This window comes from Apodemus sylvaticus, chromosome 10, assembly GCF_947179515.1.
Source record: "Apodemus sylvaticus chromosome 10, mApoSyl1.1, whole genome shotgun sequence".
NCBI classification, from domain to species: domain Eukaryota; kingdom Metazoa; phylum Chordata; class Mammalia; order Rodentia; family Muridae; genus Apodemus; species Apodemus sylvaticus.
The window spans coordinates 64,704,360-64,722,984 of record NC_067481.1 but is presented as its reverse complement, the minus strand read 5'-3'; the positions used below and the strand labels follow the sequence as shown (position 1 = coordinate 64,722,984).

The following is an 18,625-nucleotide window of genomic DNA, read 5'->3' as shown; positions in this document are numbered from 1 at the left end:
GAAGTTACACCAATTTACTCCCTGGACTAAAGACTAAAGTTCAAAAACTTCTTTTTCAAGTTTTTTTTCCCCTAGACAAAAATACTTCATGTTTTTATGAGATAGCTGTAAGTTACTTATGGAAGTTTGGTGATGGTATAGATTATGTTTGAGGTGTTTTTAGGCAGATGGTGGTGGTGTAGCTACTCTTTTAAGAGAGTCCTTATCTTTTACAGACACACTAGACTATTTATGGAAGGAACTATGACATTGGAGCTTGCTCTAGTGAGACAGGGGGTGGAGGTCATTCTAAACAGAAGCAAAGCCATTTCTTGTTACCGCTGCCTTTGCTGTGCAATTCCTGTTCATGCAAAGGCACGAATGCTCATTAAAAACAATTTAAACATAATATAAATCTATAGAATAGGTGCAAGTATCTGTTCTTTATCTCCTGAAGTTAACTATAAAGAACTCTCCTGTGCATGAGTAGGTATAAGTGTATATGTAATACATGGTATTATAGCAGATATATAATACATGTGACCTTATCTATGTACTTTTCTTTTTTTTATTATTCGATATAATTTATTTACATTTCAAATGATTTCCCCTCTTCTAGCCCCCCCACTCCCCAAAAGTCCCGCAAGCCCCCTTCTCTTCCCCTGTCCTCCCACCCACCCCTTCCCACTTCCCCGTTCTGGTTTTGCTGAATACTGTTTCACTGAGTCTTTCCAGAACCAGGGGCCACTCCTCCTTTCTTCTTGTACCTCATTTGATGTGTGGATTATGTTTTGGGTATTCCAGTTTTCTAGGTTAATATCCACTTATTAGTGAGTGCATACCATGATTCACCTTTTGAGTCTGGGTTACCTCACTTAGTATGATATTCTCTAGCTCCATCCATTTGCCTTAGAATTTCATGAATTCATTGTTTCTAATGGCTGAATAGTACTCCATTGTGTAGATATACCACATTTTTTGCATCCACTCTTCTGTTGAGGATCTATGTACTTTTCAAGCATACACACTCTTCAAGAAGAGATGCACCGTAATGATGCACAAATGTCCCATTTCCCACTAGAAGCCTCCTCTGCTTCCTCCTTTTCCTTCTTTTCTTCCTTCTCCTGCTCTTTTTCAATAAGTAGTTTTTATTTTTATTTTATGTGTATAAGTATTTTGCCTGCTTTTCTGTCTGTGCATCACATGTGGTACCCAGGGAGGTCAGAAGAGGGTATTGGATTCCCTAGAACTGGAGTTACAAACAATTGTGAACTGTTCTGTGGGTCTTGGGAATTGAGCCTGGGTCCTCGGGAAGAGCAGCCAGACAGTTCTCTTAATTGCTGAGCCACCTCTCCAGCTCCATTGATTCTAATTTTTCAATGTGTGTAAGTCTTTTGCCTGCATGTATGTCTGTGCGATGTGTGTCTGTTTTCACGGAGGTCAGAAGAAGGTGTTGCATCTCCTGGAACTGGAGTTACAGACAGTTGTGATGTGCTAGGAATGTGGGTGCTGGGAATCAAACCCAGGACCTCTGGAAGAGCAGTCAGTGCTCTTGGTCACTGAGCCATCTGTCTATCCCTCTGCTTTTCTTAAGATGAGGTTTCTTTATGTTGCTCAGGCTGGTTCCAAACTCCTAGGCCCAAGTAATCTTCCTTGTGAGGACCCAGATTGATCCAAGACTTTCTCAGAGACCCTGATAAAAGGACAAAGGGAATTTTAGTTACATGTCCTTGCCCATGAGTGAACTTTACAAGGCTGGACCAGTGCTTCTTCAGAAGCAGTCCTTGGGCAGCTACATCTGAAGTATTCTATGTTCTTTGCCAACTTTGTCTAATGTAGGACTCTGCTGACTTTGGCCATTACACACACACACACACACACACACACACACACACACGTGCGCACGCACACAAATACTATATAGGATCCTGTACCTCTCAATAAACTTGTTTGATATTAGTCATCAGCTTAAGCAAGACCTCCTGGTCCCCGCTATTGCTTTTGTCTTCTTTATTTCTCTCATCTCTGGGCCTCGCCCCCATCTTCCCACTCAACATTTCACTGTTCAAGATCCTTATTCCTGCTCGTTTGGGTCATCTCCTGACTTAACTTCCTAAGCAACTAGAGATCTGTGCCACCATGCCTGATATTCTTGGCTTCTATTGGTGTGTGTGTGTGTGTGTGTGTGTGTGTGTGTGTATGTGTGTGTGTCTGTGTATGTGTTACTGGAGATTGACCCTTAGGCCCTGAGCATACTGGTGTGAGAAAAGTTTTGTTTGTTTTTCTATCAAAAGTAATTAGCCTAATAAGGGCCCATAGTCCCTGACCCTTCCCTTCCCCTTTGTGCTGATCAGCCAATTATGTCAGAGTATGAAGTCAAGTTCCCACCAATGGAGTGCAATCACCACACATGTCAAGGATTAAAGGCAGAGGCCATTTTGGGTGTGTTTGCTAGGCCAGTTTGAGGTCTGGTACTCCACTTTGGCAACATTGCACCTGCTAAATTACTATCAACTTGTTCCTATGTTCCTTTATGAGACACCAAGTTTGTTTTATTTCCCCCACCATTTGGGAATTCTCTGGAATTTCAAATCCATCCAGGCAAGTGTTCAGATCCTCTCCCTTGGAGGAGGTTTGCTCCACCCCCATGATGGTGGCCTCCAGGATTCCAGATGAATGCCGCTCTTTCAGATCAGTAATGATAGCAGGATGGAAAGTTTCTAAGAATCCTGGGTTAGGCTTATCACAGTGACAAAGTAATTCCTGTGCACAGAACCAAGGAGGAAATGCAAAGAACTGTAAAGTACTTCGTCATTGACTGAGTCAACCTGGAGGTTGAATAAGAGACAATGAATGAACTGTGCCCCTGACGTGAAATGAGGCAAACGCGGAGTGCTGACCCTCAACTCCATGGGCTCCATGGAGCTCGGATTGCTAAGAAGCCCTAGCACAGGATGCTGCCCATTAGGGAGTCAGTTGGAAATAGGTGAAGCACTTAAAATTAGAGTATATAAAAAAGAAAAAAACAAAACTAACCAAACAAAACACCCTCCATTCTGGAAGGCTGAGATTTTGATTTATTATTGGAGAAGGGAAAACTTGATTATGTAGGATTGAGATACTGATAATTTAAATCTTACAAAGTCAGGATAGAAACAATTAGGTAAAAAGAGCTCTAAGAAAACTTTCTGGAAGACACTGGTTACCATCTGCCCTGGCAACCCAGAGCATCTCTCTACTTGTTCAACATTCACAAATCCATCAGATCTCAACCCACACCGTGCTTCTCAGGACCCCTCTGCTCTACGTTTACTGTGCCTTCGAGTGTCTAGCATCACGGCTCTAGCATGGTTTCCTTAGATATGCTTTGGTGGATGATCAATTAGATGATGCTTTGAAGTGCATTGTTGCATTTTGCACTCATTCAAAGTCAAGAGCATAGCTATGAGATCATCATAGTTCAGCTTGTTAATTATTGACAAAAATTAGGATGTTTAGGTGTGTGTGTTTAGAGTAGGCAAAGATTTGTAAAGCATAGGCAGCTACAACAATTTGTGCAAGTCACATACGGCATGCAAAAGATGAGACTTATATATATATAAAATTAAAACTTCTAAGGTCAAAGTTCAATACATTAATGAAACACATCTGCTTAAATGTATGTATAATCAAAGTTTATTTTTAAATGTTTGGTTTTTGTTTCAGCTTTATATAAATATTACACAATAGTTAAAAGTACCAGACTGGTATAACTGACCTTCTGGGTGCTTAATAACCATATTTGGAGCCTATAATGATGTGGCCAGAAGTATTAAAAGACAAAAATATTTTCCCCTTGCTCTTCAAGGTCAACTAGAGCCCAGGGGACTATGGGACAGCTCTTGAAATGTCTTTTAACTGTGAGGATTCTCCTGTTCTCTTGTTCCAGAAGGCCATGGAGACGCTACCCAGTGAACTCTTACCAGTATTCAGTACCAGCAAAGGGGAATTTTTTCTCCATACTTCCAAGTACATGAATCAAACAAGGTCAGTACTTGCCCTGACTCTATAATGGCAATTAGGATTATCTCTTTAGAGTATTAAGAGGCAGGGATGATATAAAAAATATTGGCCCAACAGACTAGGAAAAAAAAAGATTCCAGAGAAAAATAGCCCATTTTCCATTTTGGATAAAAGCAAAATGAGTCCTTGGGCTTCTTGGTAGCCTCATCTTTTGAGAAATCAGAATACCAAAATTGATTTGGCGACCTTGTTCTCTGATCTGATTCCTAAATGATTCTAGGGTTAACTTCCCTGACAGGAGAATAATAAAATGACACTGAAAGAAAACACTGTCCGGTAAAGAGAACAGAATCCCTGGGCAGGATGAAAAATTTCATATTACATTTGAGCAAAGTCAATTGCTTGGTCAAGGGACCAGTTTTTGGAAGGCAGGCTCATTATAAACAATGATTAAGCCACTGCTTATCATGACAATAATTTACTGTTATTAGAGAGTCCAAATGGTCAATATATGCTAGCTAAGCTTGAAAATGCATAATAAAGAGGCAGGAATTATGAGGGGGAAAAAAAGTTTTTTATCAGAGCCCCATCCTAGGCCCATGTTTCCTGAGCTACTACAGCCCACTGGCCAACTGACAAAGACTGTGATGCTGGGCTCCCACTAATGGAGATGCAAGGGATAAAAGACAAAGCTCATTTTGTCCCAGTATGTCCACAGCCCAGAATGGGTTCTAGCATACCCTTTTGCAAGAGGAAATTGCCCTGTCGAATTACTTTACTTCGTGTGTTTCTTGTTGCAACACCAAAATTGTTCTTTTCCTAACATAAGGAGCATTGTCTTAGCTAGGGTTTTATTGTTGGGAAGAGATACCATGACCACAGCAACTCTTATAAAGAAAAACATTTAATTTGGGGCTGGCTTACAGATTCAGAGGTTTAGTCCGTTAGCATCATGGAGGGAAAAATAGTAGTAGGCAGAGGATGAGCCAAGACCTCTGTATCTTTATCCATAGGCAGCAGACTAGGTTGTGACTGGGTATGGCTTGAATATATATGAGACCTCCACAGTGACACACTTCCTCCAACAAGGCCACACCTCCTAATAATGCCACTCCCTATGGGCCAAGCGTTCACACACAGGAATCTATGGGGGCCATTCCTAACCAAACCGCCTCAGGCATTCTTACATAGTCTACACCTTAAAGTTGTTTTTTTAGTTTTTGATTTTTGGCTTTGGTTTATTGAGACACTGTTCCAATAAGGTATTCAAGCTGGCCTTGAACTCTATGTAGTACAGACTGACCTTGAATTTCTGATGACCCTTCTTCAGCCTCTGGGCCCCAAAGATTACAGGCCTATACCACCAAGCCTGGATTCCACTAGGTCTTCACAGCATTTGGTAGATTCTTGCCTGCTTCAACACTATTTCTATCTTAATAGCCTTAAGTTTCTCCACTGTATCAAAGCACTATCATTTATTTATCTATTTCTTCAGAAGAAGATGATTAACGTGTCTCCAATTTACTGCTGTTAAGAAAAATGAGAGGGTCAGAGAGGTAACTCGGCAAAAAAGCTTGGGGATTTGAGCTCAGATCCCCAGAATACACATGATAAAAGGAGGAAACCAAGTCCCAAATGCTGTCTTATGACTTCCATGAGCGCACTCACGCATGCACAAAACAGCAGTCACAACAACAATAAAAAATACAGTAAGCTCCAGGCCAAAGAGCTGGCTCAGCAGGTAGAAGTGCTTGCCGTAAGCCTGCTTGGAACCCATGATGGAAAGACAGAACTGATTCTCAAAAGTTGTCTCTGACCATCACACATACACTGTGGCATGTGCATGCCCACATAAACATCGCATACACACAATAATAATAGCATTTAAATATAAAAAATTACAACGAGAGCCATGTGGGATGCCTCAGGCCTGCAATCCAAGCACTCGGGAGGATTGCTGTAAGTTTGAGGCCAGCCTGTGGTACAAAGTGAGATCATGTCTCAAAAGCCAAAAAGGTAGTGCTGGGGACATAGATTAGTTGGTAGAGTGTTTGTCTTAGCAGTCACAAAGCCCTGGATTATACCCCCAGCAACACATAAGTCAGGTTATTCTGGCACATGCCTGGAATCCCAATACGTTGGAGGTAGAGTCTAGAGCATCAGAAGTTCAAGGGCATCCTTAATTATATATCAAATTTAGAGCATGACTAGGGTATATAAGACCCCGTCTCAGAAAAATTTAAAAGAAAGACAGGCAGAAAAACAGACCAGGTATGTACATCTATTATTCCAGTACTTGAATAGCAGGGGCAAAAGTACTGGAAATTCATAGACAGCCTTATCTATATAGTGAGTTTGAGACTAGCCTTGGCTATATGAGAATCTCTCTCAAAAAACAAGGCCAGGCCATGGTGGCACATGCCTTTAATCCCAGCACTTGGGAGGAAGAGGAAGGTGGATTTCTGAGTTCTAGGCCAGCCTGGTCTACAGAGTGAGTTCTAGGACAGCCAGCACTATACAGAGAAACCCTGTCTCAAAAAAACCCAAACAAACAAACAAAAAACAAACAAAACCAAGAAGAGGGCCAGGAAGATATCATGTAAAAATGCTTGTTGCAATAACCTGATAAGCAGAGATCTATCCCTGAAACCCACAGAAAGGTAGACGAGGGGTCTGAAGAGATGGGTCAACAGTTAAAAGTACTTACTGTTCTTGCAGAAGACCCAGGTTTGGTTTCTAGCATTCACATAGTTCACAAACATCTGTAACTCCAGATCCAGGGGATCTGACACCCTCTTCTGAACTCCCTGGGCTCATCCACACATGTGGAGCACATACACAGCCTCATCTACACACACACACACACACACACACACACACACACACACGTGTGTGTGTGTGTGTGTGTGTGTGCACCACCACCCCCATACAATAGCAATAAACAAAAATTTAAAAGCCTCCCTCTTATGGTATAGCTTTCATAGTACCAGTAGGTGTTACGCAAGTTGCCAAGGCAGAAAAGTAGTGAATATTCCTATGGTGGTTTGAATATGCTTGGCCCAGGAAGTGGCACTGTTTGGAGGTGTGACCTTCTTGGGGTGGGTGTGGCCTTGTTGGAGTAGGCATGACTTTGTTGGAGGAAGTGTGTCACTATAGGGGTGGGCTTTGAGACTCTCCTCCTAGCCACATGGGAGACAGTCTGCTCCTGGCTTCCTTTCATTGAAGATGTAGAACTCTCAGTTCTTCCAGCACCGTGTCTGACTGCATGTTGCCATGCTTCCTGCCGTGATGATAATGCACTGAACCTCTGAAAGTATAAGCAGCCCCAATTAAATGTTGTTCTTTGTAAGAGTTGCCTTGGTCACGGTGTCTGTTCACAGCAATGGAAACCCTGACTAAGACAAGTCCTATCCAATTGTGATACCTATGAACCACAGCGACGGCTAGCCTGGCAAGGTGTCACTAAAGGTGTAATAATGGTACCACATCTTGGCAGCCACCAAACAGTTCTCTAACTGGACTTACAACCTGCTCAACAGAAAGGAAATCATACCTGGTACTAGAAACTGAGCCAAATACCAGGGCTAAGTTTCTATTACCTGCAACCTCTACTTTACTAAACTAGCATAATTCCTAACTTCATTCTAAAGCTAATCCTTATGCCCACAGATAAGTATATCTCTCATTCCCCACATCAATGAAGCTTCTCTTTGCAGCAAGTGGAGACTATTATAGAAAACCACAACTGGCCATAATACTGCGATCAACTGATTATAGAGTACCCAACCCCAAGTGGATACATCTGTAACACAATGCCCACTCCCAAGGCTCAGGGAAAATGTCAGAAGGACCAGGAAGACTTTTAAGAGTCTGAGGACCAGGAAGTCTGACATGAGATTGTATCTCCTAGGAATAACAGGGAAGCTACACCAATGATACCTCAACAATATAGCTATTTAAACAGGACCTGGACAATGACAACACCAATAGACATGATAACTTGGAAAGGGGATACAGAAATGGGGCCGTATCCCCAGACAAAGAACTATAGGCAACTAATGACTGCAGAGAGGGGAAGAATTCGTCTTTCCCAGGAATGAGCCCTTTAATTGGTTATTCAATACAAAGCAGTCAGCTCTGAAATTGCATCCACAAACAACACTAAATAGACTCAGCAGGTTGTATTATATATTTATGCATATATATGTAACAATGTCAACCAAAGAGAATGAGGCCATCGATTTGAGACAGGGTAGGAGGAATATGGGAGCGGTTGGAAGAAGGGAAATGGAACTTGGAAGAAGCAGGGGGAAAAAAGAAGGGGAAAGTGATATGATTTTATATTTTTAAAAAATAAATAAATAACCATTTTTTAAAAAGAAGTAATGAAGTAAAAAATGAGAAGCTAAACATCCTAGGAGAAATCTCTTTCTCTCCCTGTGCAATCAGTTTTAAAGCCCATCTTTCTTTTTTTATTTTTTAAAGATTTAATTATTTATTATATGTAAGTATACTGTAGCTTTCTTCAGACCCACCAGAAGAAGGTGTCAGATCTCAGTACAGGTGGTTGTGAGCCACCATGTGGTTGCTGGAATTTGAACTCAGGACCTTCTGAAGAACAGTCAGTACTCTTAACCACTGAACCATCTCTCTGGCCCTACAGTCCATCTTTCTAGAAGCACTGTGGCTAAGTCAAAAGGCTCCATATACAAGACTTTCTGAATCTAACATGTGACACTGTCTCCTGGTGCATAGCTAAAAACTATAGCCATTTGCTTTCTGGCCTAGAAAATCTCCCTTCCCTGCCAGACGCCATTTCAAATCCTTCAGTTTCACTTCTAAAGCAGCCACCTGAGCTTTGAGCAAGAGTGGACTCCAGTCCCCTCCCATGAGAGTGGGCAATAGCTCTCTTGTGCTTTAGTCTCTTCAACTGTGAACTGGGAGGAAAAGAGGTTAGCTCCCAAGAGAGAGGACCTAACTTAGCTCACCACAGTTACCATAGCTAACCTCCTACTGGAACTTTCTGGGCTATCTCAGTTGCCATAGCTAACCTCCCACTGGAACACAGTGGCACTTTCTGGGCTATCTATCTCATCTATGAATATCTTCCACGTTCATCGGTGGGGTTGAGTTCCAGACACTGTTTGGCCTACAAAGCTCAAAATCCTTGACAATTGGCTCCGGAAAAACAAACAACACACAGGAAAGGTGCCACTGTGGCCAAGGTCAAGTCATAGGAGTAATAGTAAGTGTTAATGCTAACACTTCACATGCTTCAGGGCTGATTCTAAACTCCTCCACACCTACTACATTGTTTAGTTCTCACAATCTTTTTGGTCGTGTGTTTTGTTTTATTTGTTTTGCTGACAGCGTCTCATGTAGCCCACGCTGTGAATTCTGTATGTCAGAACATTCCCAGTGGCACAGACATACAGCCAGAGTAACTCACTAAGGCAATATGCTCTTTGCACACTGGTCTATAGTAAACCAAACCAGGTGAGTAACCACACTGGGGCAGGAAGTTCACCCAGTTTTTATCTTGAAGAGGGCAGTGACTGTGTCTAATCCCACAGGAAGGAGCTTGACTGCAAAATTTGATGTGATTCATAATTGGCGTGAAGGGGAGGGTGTAATGGAGTCAAATCTCAGGAATGTCTGGCATCCAGGGCCTGGGCAAATAGGCGTGTACACGGAGGTTCACGGGATGGGGAGGTGTGTAGGCTCCTGGCCATTGCTGAGCTAGCCATCTCTGAGAGGAAAGATTGTTCTTCACGAGTAAAAATGAAAGCATAACCTTCAACCTGTGGCTCTCCTACCTCTACCTCCTACCTGCTGGGATTAAAGGCACATGCCTCCGTGCATGGCTAGTTCTCATAATCTGAAGAAATAGCCACTATGTGTGGTAGCTTCTTCATGGCGTTCACACCTCAGGCCAGCCCTCCCACCTGGAGTCTCCCTACCTGGAGACTAGGTAGGCCCACACCATAGCTGGCTGGCACTGCATTGCAGAGTGCCACGTTCATTTCTGAAGAACACCTATCTTTGTCTTCCTTCCCCCAGGAACATTTTGAGGGTTCTTGACATCTGCAGCACAGAAGGGGAATAGGAAAGAAGAGTCTGGAGAAAAGATAGGCTTCACCTTGCCCGGAAGAATTCTGCCCATCTGTTAGACAGCAGTGTCCTCCTAGATCACATCCTTCGTTCAGGAGGAAGACTCACCGAGATGCGGGATGCCGAGGGAAAGTGAAACAATGGGGGGTCTTAGGAAGTGATGTTCAGAAGGAGGTGAAACGACAAGACATTCCAAAGGAAGAGACATACTCTATCTTGCGCAGAAGCTCCATTGAGACAGGAAATAAATGGCTAAAAATAGCTCCCAGGAGTTCCTGAGACTGACCGGATTTACAAGGCCCTTCCTACGACAAGAGTATATGCAAGTGACTCTTAGATAAGTCAAACTGTAAAGACTTCTGGGATAAGCCAAGCAACCTGGAGGAAGCGCCAGCCAGACTCCCTAGAAGAAACAAAGAACAGCTGAGCTGCCCGGAAGACGCTCAGAGCCACGGGGCCACCCAATGAAGATACCCTGGAGCTACCTGGAGGCTGCGCAGTGTGCTTTCCAGCTTTCGTGAGTTGTCACCTATGCTGTGGTGGGCTTTGGTGATGCAACTGTCTTTGAGTTATTTCTGGTCCTGTAAGTAACCCCTCACCCATGGCCTTGTTAGCAATTTCAATAAAACTTATGAGCTCACTGAGTTGGTATCCATATTTTGATCTGATGTGGGCTCCCTATCTGGGGTGAGTAAGAGGTTGGTTGTACACATTTTCCCAAGAAAATGTTGTCACACGAAATCCTCCATTCCAAGACCCAAAGAGCCTATTTCCTGAATCTGGCAACTCGGAAGGAGCTGAGGAGCGACTCTGAACCAGTGGCTCAGACACTGCTCATGAGTCCATAGCCAATGGAGACATCCTGCTGCCCTTGACCTCAGAGCCCTTCCCTTTTCACCTCTTTAATCCAGTGATAGGAATTCTCTGTGACACTTTAATCCTCAGAGGAACTTTTACTCACACTAATTGAATAAATACATCCCAGAATGAGACTCTGTTATAGTGACTTAAAATGCCCTGGTCTTCAAAAAACCTGTCCACTGTTCCCAGTCATACCTGAAGATAAGGAATATTGGGTCTTATTTAAAAAGTCAGAATCTTGGAAGCATTTCCTCCAAAATTGTAACTGAGTTCATTCACAGACCCCATATAAAGTTTAGTATGGTACCATACAGCTAAAATCTCAGTGTGCCTAAAATGAGTTGGGGGTGAAACCAGATAAATCCCAGGATGATTGAGATGTCCACACAGCTGTAAACAACAGTTTACAGAGACCCTGCCTCAAGTCACTTAAAAGGCAAGGACCGGCACCCAAGGTTGCCCTCTGACCTTCGAGACACATGCTTCTGCACGTGTACATAGTATACATCGCACACAAAAATAATACAAACAAACAAAAGTCAGGCTCCTATGATTCTCAGAAAGGAAGAGAGCCCAGCCCTCATTTGTGAATAGCCGTGTGGGAACATCCTCAGTAGCCATCCACAAAAGCCTGAATAAATTGCAATACAGCCACAGGACAAGCTGCAAGGAAGCAACATAGAACAATGACTGACCCTCTATGGTGGCTAATCTTCATTGTCTGTTTGATTGGATTAAAAACATCCCTAGAGCATCCGTTGGCAACACCATTGGGTGTGTCCGTGAGGGTGTTCCAAGAGAAGCTCAACTTTACAGAGAACTGGTCCTGAGTGTGGGGACCGGATGCAATCCTGAGTGTTGTTAACTTGGGAGTGGCCGTATCGAGGACCACAGTGCTCATGACCCATGGAAATGGCAAAACCTTCCTCTCACAAGGATCAGAGGAATGGCAAAGCCCTCCCTAGGTCCAAGTACAACTGCTAAAGAGTGATTGACCTTTAGCTAACACAAATATATGCAGAAAGTATGACCACAGTTTCCTCCTCCCAGAGGATACAGGCTGAGACTCCTCTTCTAGAGAGACCTCTTATTGAGATTAACTAATCCTGACTCTTCCTTCAGTTGTATACAATAAGCTCACCTCATTTAGCTGTACATAATAAAGCCACCTCCTCGATTCAGATATATAAAAAAAGCTCAAACTGAATAAAAAACAAAAAGAAAGGAAACTGGCATTCCCAACTCGTTGTTTCCCATCTGTGGAGAAGTGAATGAGGCAGCTTCACACACCTGCTTCCAAGGTCACTGGAGCTCTTTGCTGCCATGCCTCAAACTGTGAAGCAACATACATACAAACAAAACAAAGCAAAGTACCTTTTCCCCCCTCTCCAGTTGCCTGTTGTTAGGCATCTGATCATACTCAGAATACCATACTGAGAATCAGTTCAGTATCAGTGTAGATATAGCCACAGAAATGATGTTAAGTGAGAAAAGCCAGGAACACCGAGCAAAGTCTGACTTCTACCAAGTCAAAGGACAGACAAGATAATTGAGAACAAAATAGTGCTTACCTCTATGTGAACAGGTATGTGTTTGTAAATTCTGCTACTTCCCTGGAGGCATTCAGGGGTGCCGGTCAGAACCACATGGCAAAATCCAGCTGCCTTTGGGTCCCACACACAGGCTCTTTCTTGCTGGCTTGCTTGCTCGTTTGCTTGTGAGGGGCATATATTCTACATCATAATGAAAGCAATATAGGGAATCATCTTGTTTGGTTTGGTTTTTGCCATAGGGCCTCTCAGCCTGGAACTCACTAATAAGCTGTCCTTGAGCTCACAGAGATCAGCTTGCCTTTGCTCTTCAGTGCTGGGATTAAAAGAGTGTACTACTACACCTGGCCTGAATCTCCTCTTTTTGAGATAGGGCCTTGTTTTATAGCCCTGGACAGCTTGAAGTCCAGGCTGGCCTCAAACTCACAACAGCCCTCTCTCAGTCCCCCAAGTGTACACCATACTTATCTAAAATACTGTGCATGCTAATCAGTCTTAAGTAGACAGCCTAATGAATGTTTATATTCTAGGCTTCTAAAAAGGGAACCCAAAGCTGTAAGACTCAAACCTGGATTTTATAATCTGATAGGGGAAAAAGTTGAGCATGATGGAATAATAGGTTTTTATCTCTTCAGTTGTGGCTAGGAGTTGACTGGGTACCCACTCTCTGCTAGGCACTGAACTAGGTGGGGTAATGCAGTGGTAACCCTGCCCTAGCTCTGCCCTAAGATGCTGAGGCTAGTGGAATTTTAAACCTCTTCAGTGTTGTCCATTTTCATCCCTTGCATCTCTGACTGACACTGCTCTAGTTCTGGCCACATCTACACTCTTTGGTCTTTCATAATCATTTCCTGATGGATCCTGTTTCTAAACTTCCTTTTGCCATTTATTCCCCAGACCAAAGGTCCCTATGTGAGTGCCCAGGCAAAAGAATCCACGATTGTACTAGGACGTGGTTCTGTGGGAGAGCACTTACATAACCTGCTTAAGAACATGGGTACCACACAAAGTTTCATACTGTCTACTACCCAGGTGACTGTAGTGCCAGCCTGAAGACTTCAATTCTCACTTACAAAGTACATAATTAGCACCATAGGCATGGTCCTATTGTGTCCTGAGCCCAATGGGCCTCTTCTTTCAAATAGTCATGAAATAATAGTATCCACCACCAGCAGCAGCATACCTGCCCCCTCAGGGAGGCTGAGCCTGTACCACTCATGCATCCTCCTAATGCCTCATGCTTTAGGGCTGTTTGAATCTCTGCAACACTCTAATGATGTCCAGGCTTCTGTTTGTTTACACAGATTGGTCTGGATGTCCTGAGCCAATCACCCTGCTGTGGTGATCTGGGATGCCATTCCTTCTCCTTCTCCAGGTTGAGTCTTCCTCAGTTTTGGACTGTCCAAGATCCTGCCTTTTAGAGGAGCCCCCACCCTGAGTCTACTATGGAATCGGGGGTTTCCTAGTCAGGGCTCCACAACTTTCCACTGGAAGGTTTCTGTTTGCCTCTTGTTTCTGTGAGTTTTCATTCGCTAGAAGGTGAGCTCTTGTCAGGCTACCAGTCTCAGGATCCCTGAATCACTCTTCCTCCTAACCCACAGCTGTGATGCCAGTGGTCTGTGGCAGGCCTGGACAAGGCATGTTCAGCATTTTCTTAACAGAATAGCCTTGATTGGCCTCAAGATATGGGTAGAACTTTAAAATACTTTTTTTTTTTTGGAAAACTTGTAATTAGATTTTAAATTTATTTCGCGTGTGTGCACACATGTGGGTGCAGCATACTGTGCTACTCACATGGAGGTCAGAGGACAACTTGCAGGAGTTTGTTCGTTCCTTCTGCCATGTGGCTTCAGAGGACTGATCTCAATTTATCAGGCTTGGTGCCAAAAGCCTTTACACACTGTGCCATCTCACTGGCTCTAAGTCTTTCTTTTAAACAGGTTGTACATGCTCATAAACAAAACCCAAAAGGAACAAAAAGGTTTTATAATGAAAATTAAAAGTAGGTCACCTCCCAGTAACCCAGTTCTTCTCCCCAGAGGCCACCGTTGGTATCACTTTCTGAGTATTCAGTGCAGACAGGAGCTGCCAGTCCCTCTTTATTCCTTCCCCTTCTTTATTTTGGAAATTTTTAAATCAAGAAGAAGGTTGCAAGAATAGTCTAGTAAACACCCTTTTCCAAAATTCACCAATTAACAGTTGGCCATATTATGTGAAATATTTTGCAAAGATTATTATCACTTAATGCTTGCAACAACTTGCGTTCATGTCAGTTTTGTATGTGTGGTCAGTGAGGTGCCAGCGAGGGTAAAGGACCTGCCCACAGCCCGGTCAGAGCTGGGCTTTCCCCTCTGGCTGCAGGCAAACTTTGATCTGGGTTCCTTCATTCCTGATTCCTTGTGCAGGAAAGCATTTCTTTCTCAAAATGGAAATACACCTCCCTGGGGTAGTCACCAAATGATCAGTGGAAAAGTACACAACTCTGGAGGCATTTCTCTCCTAAAGCCTCCTGTGATCTGAGCTCAGCTGCTCTCAGGGCCACCACCTGCTCCAATATCACCTCCATGGTGAAGAATGAGTTAGCTCGGCCTCTGTTAAAGCCTGCAGGCTGACTCCTGGAACTGCCAGCCTGGAATCTCAGGTCAAAGTGATTCCTACCTTCAGTCTTGCCTCCTCCCTCCCTCCCCTCTCCTCCTTAGAAAGGCCTCACTATGGTCCAGACTGCCTTAAACTCTCCATCCTCCTACATCTGATTCCAGAGTCCACATACTCTTTTCTTGTTCCTCCTCCCCCACTTCCACCTGCTTACCTTGGGAACATTTCTGCATGCTCTCTGCTTAGATCCAGCTCACTGCTGCTGGAAGCAGTCAGTCTCCTAAGGAGCCAGGGTTGTCCCCATCCATTCCTTCCCCTCAGCTCATTCTGCACTCCTCCGTCCTTTCCTTTCCAAGTGGCCTTTTGCCTGGGAGTCTGGGCAAAGTGGCCTGGAGTTTAAAGTTCGGGCCCCTTCCTGCGGAGTGACCTTGCACAAGCTATTCGCAGTGTCCGAGCCTTTGTTTCCTCAAGCATAAAACGAAGGTAAGAGCGCTTAACTCTAGCAGAATTGGGCTCCCATAATAGAACTGACAACTCCTCACAGCTGCTGACACTTCTAGTCACCTCGGAAACACTATCTTATTACTTAACTGTTCTGCACACCTCAGTTTCCTTACGTAAAACCGGGATGGTCATAGAAAGATTGTGGAACTTTTATGATTTAAGCTACGGGGAGCACTTGAAACAATTCCTAGCCTTTATGGGGCCATCTGGGTCGACCACAGACCTAGCACACAGTAGGGGCACAGGCTAGACGAGGCAGAAGGCCGCTGCGAAAAATCTACGAGAAAGACACGGGTCCGCAGGGAGACCACGGAGATCTACGGTGTCCTTCCGGGAGCAGCCCAGCCCAGCGCCGCAGCTGTCAGGCCGCGGGCGGCGGCGCCAGTCCACCAAACCTGAAAGTTCCATCCCAGCGCCTCCACCTTCCCAGCCTGGACAAGTTACCTTGAGCCCGCTGCTCCCGGTCCCGCCCCCGCTATCCATTGGTCGACGGGTTTCTTTGTTAGCAGGAGCGTGCGGGTGCCATTGGCCCGAGGGGCTGCCGGTTGCCGCGCCCCGCCCCGCCCCGCCCCGAGTGCGCGCGGCGCCCAGCTCGGTTCGTTCGCGGTGGCGGCGGGCGCCCGGTGAGCGCGACGGCTGGACTTGCCGGCCGGCGCCTTGGGGGCGGCCGCGGTGGAGCCAGCGGCCCGAGGCCGCGTCCGTCCATGGGCCCACAGCGGCCGGGCGGCGGGGCGGGGCGCCAGGCGGCGCGCGCGCTCTGAGGCCGCGGCGAGCAGGCGGGGCGCGGCGCGAGAGGGGAGGCCTTTCCGGGCCTGCGGCGGCCAGCGCAAAATGCGGCGGCGGCCGCGCTGAGTCCCCGACCTCCGGGAGCGCGCTGGGCCGTGGCGGCCCGCTCCACGGCCGCCTAGCCGACATGTCGGCGGCCAAGGAAAACCCGTGCAGAAAATTTCAGGCCAACATCTTCAACAAGAGCAAGTGTCAGAACTGCTTCAAGCCCCGCGAGTCGCATCTGCTCAACGACGAGGACCTGACGCAGGTGAGCTGCCGTGGGTGCGGAGCTGGGAGTCCTGCCTGGGAGTCGTGCCGGGGAGCGCGGAGCCTGCGAAGGCCAAGAGAAAATAAAAATGGAGCAGGGAAAAAAAATGCGTGAGAGTTGGGGGATGGGGTTGGAATGGGGGCGGGAAGAGTATCGATAGAGCCGGGACAAAGGGAAAATCCTCAAGAATGCCGAAAAATAACATCCTTTCCCGTTCCCATAGCTCTGCCGTGTGATTCATGCTTGTTGGGTGACTCAAAAATGTCTGGTTTCCCTGGATAGGAACAAAGTGGGGCTTACTTGCCGCTTGTCAGGACTCCCCTCGCCCCCCACCTCCCACGACTTGTCTTGGGGCTGGTCAGACTTGGCCACCAGACTGTCCCAGGAATTGGCGTGTTTGCGTGGGTCACCAGTTTCCATCTTGTGGAATGGAGCCTGCCCTCCTTCTAAGTCATTGTCACTGTCAGGGTCTGAAGTAAGATGAGGTGTCTCCAGTTGGGGATGGGTGGGTCTTGCTCTTGAACTGAAGGTAGGAATAGCGTTAGTTGAGGGGCAGGGGCTTCCCTTCTTGTGTTTGCTCTCTGGTCCAGAAGTCCAAGAAGACCTGTGCATTCTGAGGAAAGTTGCTTTTCCCCTCTTTCTGTCCTTAATCTGTTACTCAGGATTTTGGACCAGGTTAGAAGCTCTTCTTAACTCGTTGTCAAAGTCACAGTCATGGAAAATACAGTTCTAGACCTCTAAGTCACAGTCATGGAAAACATTGTCCTATTCCTCCAACCCTGGAGCAGTGTAGCAGATTGGGAATTTGTGTTGGTACAAGGTCCCCAGTTTGGGCTCCTGGCCCTTGGGTGCTGCTTGCTCTCAGGTTTCTGATGTTGAAGACTCCTGGCCTGGTTTGCAGCACTTTGGGAAAGCACTGTATGTACATCCTGCTCACCTTTGCCCCTAGCCCTCTTCTGCTGCCTCTTAGCACCTGCTTGCCCCCTGCTTGCTCACTGCCAGTGGAGTTCTTCATGCATTCCAGCCCAGTGCCACCTAGTTGTAGCCACTCCTTTTGGAAAGAGCTGTTTAGACTGAACACATTGCTTTGAAGTGACCTGGTTTGGTTGTTTTTAAAGCCTTTATGGTCAAGCCAGCCGGCAAGCAAGGTTTGACTTGTTTTATGGGGCAAACCGGAGTGGAGACGTAGGGCAGGGGTCATGGCATCTTTCTCTGAGGTCAGATTTCCAGTAGCCAGGAAGTAATCAGTAAGCACCACTCTCAGTCATCGGCTGTGAGAGCACCAAGGAAGAGCCTTAGAGGCCTGTCTGTTTGGGAAGGGTAGGACTCTTGAAGAGAGAGAAATGTGATTTCCTCTTCTCATTTGGACCCTGTTTGGGGAAGCAGTGTATGGAATATGAGGTGACTGCTTGTGACTTTCTGAGGTCTGACCTTGAACGAGTCCCTTTACCTCTGTTTTAATTTCTGTATCTGTAAACTGGTAGTAGTGATACTGGCTTATTTCTCTCATGGTATTATGAAAAACAAGAAATATGTTTTATTGAGCTTTCCCTCTTATAATTTAACAAACTGAAACACCACCCATAGAACAGTCAACTTTGATTTAAGAAGTTTCTGGCCTTTCCAAAGGCTGTTTTGAGGGAGGTTTGTAAGTTTCCAGGTTATTTGAAACAACTGCCTACATTGGCAATTAGATATTTATGCTACACAGGGGCAGTTTTTCTGATTCTTAAATGGATGAGTGGAATTTAAATGTTTGAGTCTGTTAAAAAAAAGTCTGTTGATTATTAGTTAAACTCAAGGGATGAAGCAAATGGAAAGTATTGAACTCTTGAATTTGTTGTTTTCAAATTGATTCCACTTTGAAACAGGCCTGAGACACCCGGGGCAACTGGAATAGTAGTTCCTAAAATAATGAGTAGGGTTATTTGTGTGGGGAGAGATTAGTCTAGCCTTCTAGCTGGGATCTTTCAGGAAGAAGCTGCTC

General features: G+C 45.2%; 2 protein-coding genes across 7 annotated transcripts in view; one reads left to right on the top strand and one right to left on the bottom strand.

The window, feature by feature from the left end:
* Positions 1 to 788: 788 nt before the first annotated feature.
* Positions 789 to 16,517, bottom strand: LOC127695279 (basic salivary proline-rich protein 1-like). The gene is made up of 3 exons (XM_052197323.1): positions 16,047 to 16,517; positions 12,525 to 12,686; positions 789 to 1,672 (listed from the first exon to the last, which is right to left on the bottom strand). The coding sequence occupies exons 1-3, from the start codon at positions 16,515 to 16,517 to the stop codon at positions 1,664 to 1,666; spliced, it is 642 nt and encodes a 213-aa protein (XP_052053283.1). The 3' UTR covers positions 789 to 1,663.
* Mprip (myosin phosphatase Rho interacting protein) overlaps positions 16,516 to 18,625 on the top strand; it is a 117,621-nt gene continuing 115,511 nt past the window's right edge. For all 6 annotated transcript variants that reach the window (XM_052197319.1, XM_052197321.1, XM_052197322.1 and 3 more), the window contains exon 1: positions 16,516 to 16,638. In XM_052197319.1, coding sequence (XP_052053279.1) covers positions 16,516 to 16,638 — 123 coding nt within the window. The remainder of the gene's footprint in view (positions 16,639 to 18,625) is intronic.

Excerpts from the sequence above, each read along its gene's own strand:
- LOC127695279 (XM_052197323.1), bottom strand. The coding sequence starts at position 16,517 with ATGTCGGCTAGGCGGCCGTGGAGCGGGCCGCCACGGCCCAGCGCGCTC. Across the intron at positions 12,687-16,046 it reads CCGGGAGCAGCGGGCTCAAG|AATATATGCCCCTCACAAGC; the intron begins GTAACTTGTCCA and ends ATTATGATGTAG.